Consider the following 548-nt stretch of genomic DNA (forward strand, 5'->3'; position numbering starts at 1 on the left):
CTAACTCGACGTGTTCCTCCCCCCCTCGGAAGATGTTGCTTTCCAAGTTCGGCTCGCTGGCGCACATCTGCAGCCCCAGCATGGACCACTTGCCGGTGAAGATCCTCCAGCCAGGTACGAGGCTGGGGTGCCCCTGCCAGCGCCGCGCCGGAGGGGCACGGACCGGCCCTGCGTTACCGGGGTCTTGGGCTCGGCGTCTCGCAACTCCTGGAGCTGCGTTTATATATTTTAAAAATTTTATTAACAGAAAAATATTTTTTTATAAAGCCTTGGTCGGAATCAGGGCAGCGCGCACAGTATGGTTCTGCCGGGCAGAGCGTTTGTGGGCTTTTTAAATATTATTTATTATTTTTATCATTATTGCTATTATTATTATTATTATTATTCGGGTGCAGCGTGGTTGCGGACATTAACGCGGGTTTTTCCCTCTTGTTTACGCAGTGAAAGTGGAGAAGGAGCCCTTTGATAAAGTCTACCAGGTGGGCTCCGTGCTGGGCAGCGGGGGCTTCGGCACCGTGTACGCAGGGAACAGGATCGCCGACGGGCTG

At 52.9% G+C, this 548-nt stretch overlaps 1 protein-coding gene across 1 annotated transcript in view; it reads left to right on the forward strand.

The window, feature by feature from the left end:
* The first annotated feature begins 6 nt into the window (after positions 1 to 6).
* PIM3 (Pim-3 proto-oncogene, serine/threonine kinase) overlaps positions 7 to 548 on the forward strand; it is a 4,583-nt gene continuing 4,041 nt past the window's right edge. Inside the window, exons 1-2 of the mRNA XM_005420924.2 lie at positions 7 to 114; positions 442 to 548. The exon at positions 442 to 548 is cut by the window's right edge and continues 4 nt beyond it. Coding sequence (XP_005420981.1) covers positions 33 to 114; positions 442 to 548 — 189 coding nt within the window. The 5' untranslated portion in view covers positions 7 to 32. The remainder of the gene's footprint in view (positions 115 to 441) is intronic.

The sequence above is a fragment of the Geospiza fortis genome, unplaced genomic scaffold, assembly GCF_000277835.1.
Source record: "Geospiza fortis unplaced genomic scaffold, GeoFor_1.0 scaffold195, whole genome shotgun sequence".
Taxonomy (NCBI): Eukaryota; Metazoa; Chordata; class Aves; order Passeriformes; family Thraupidae; genus Geospiza; species Geospiza fortis.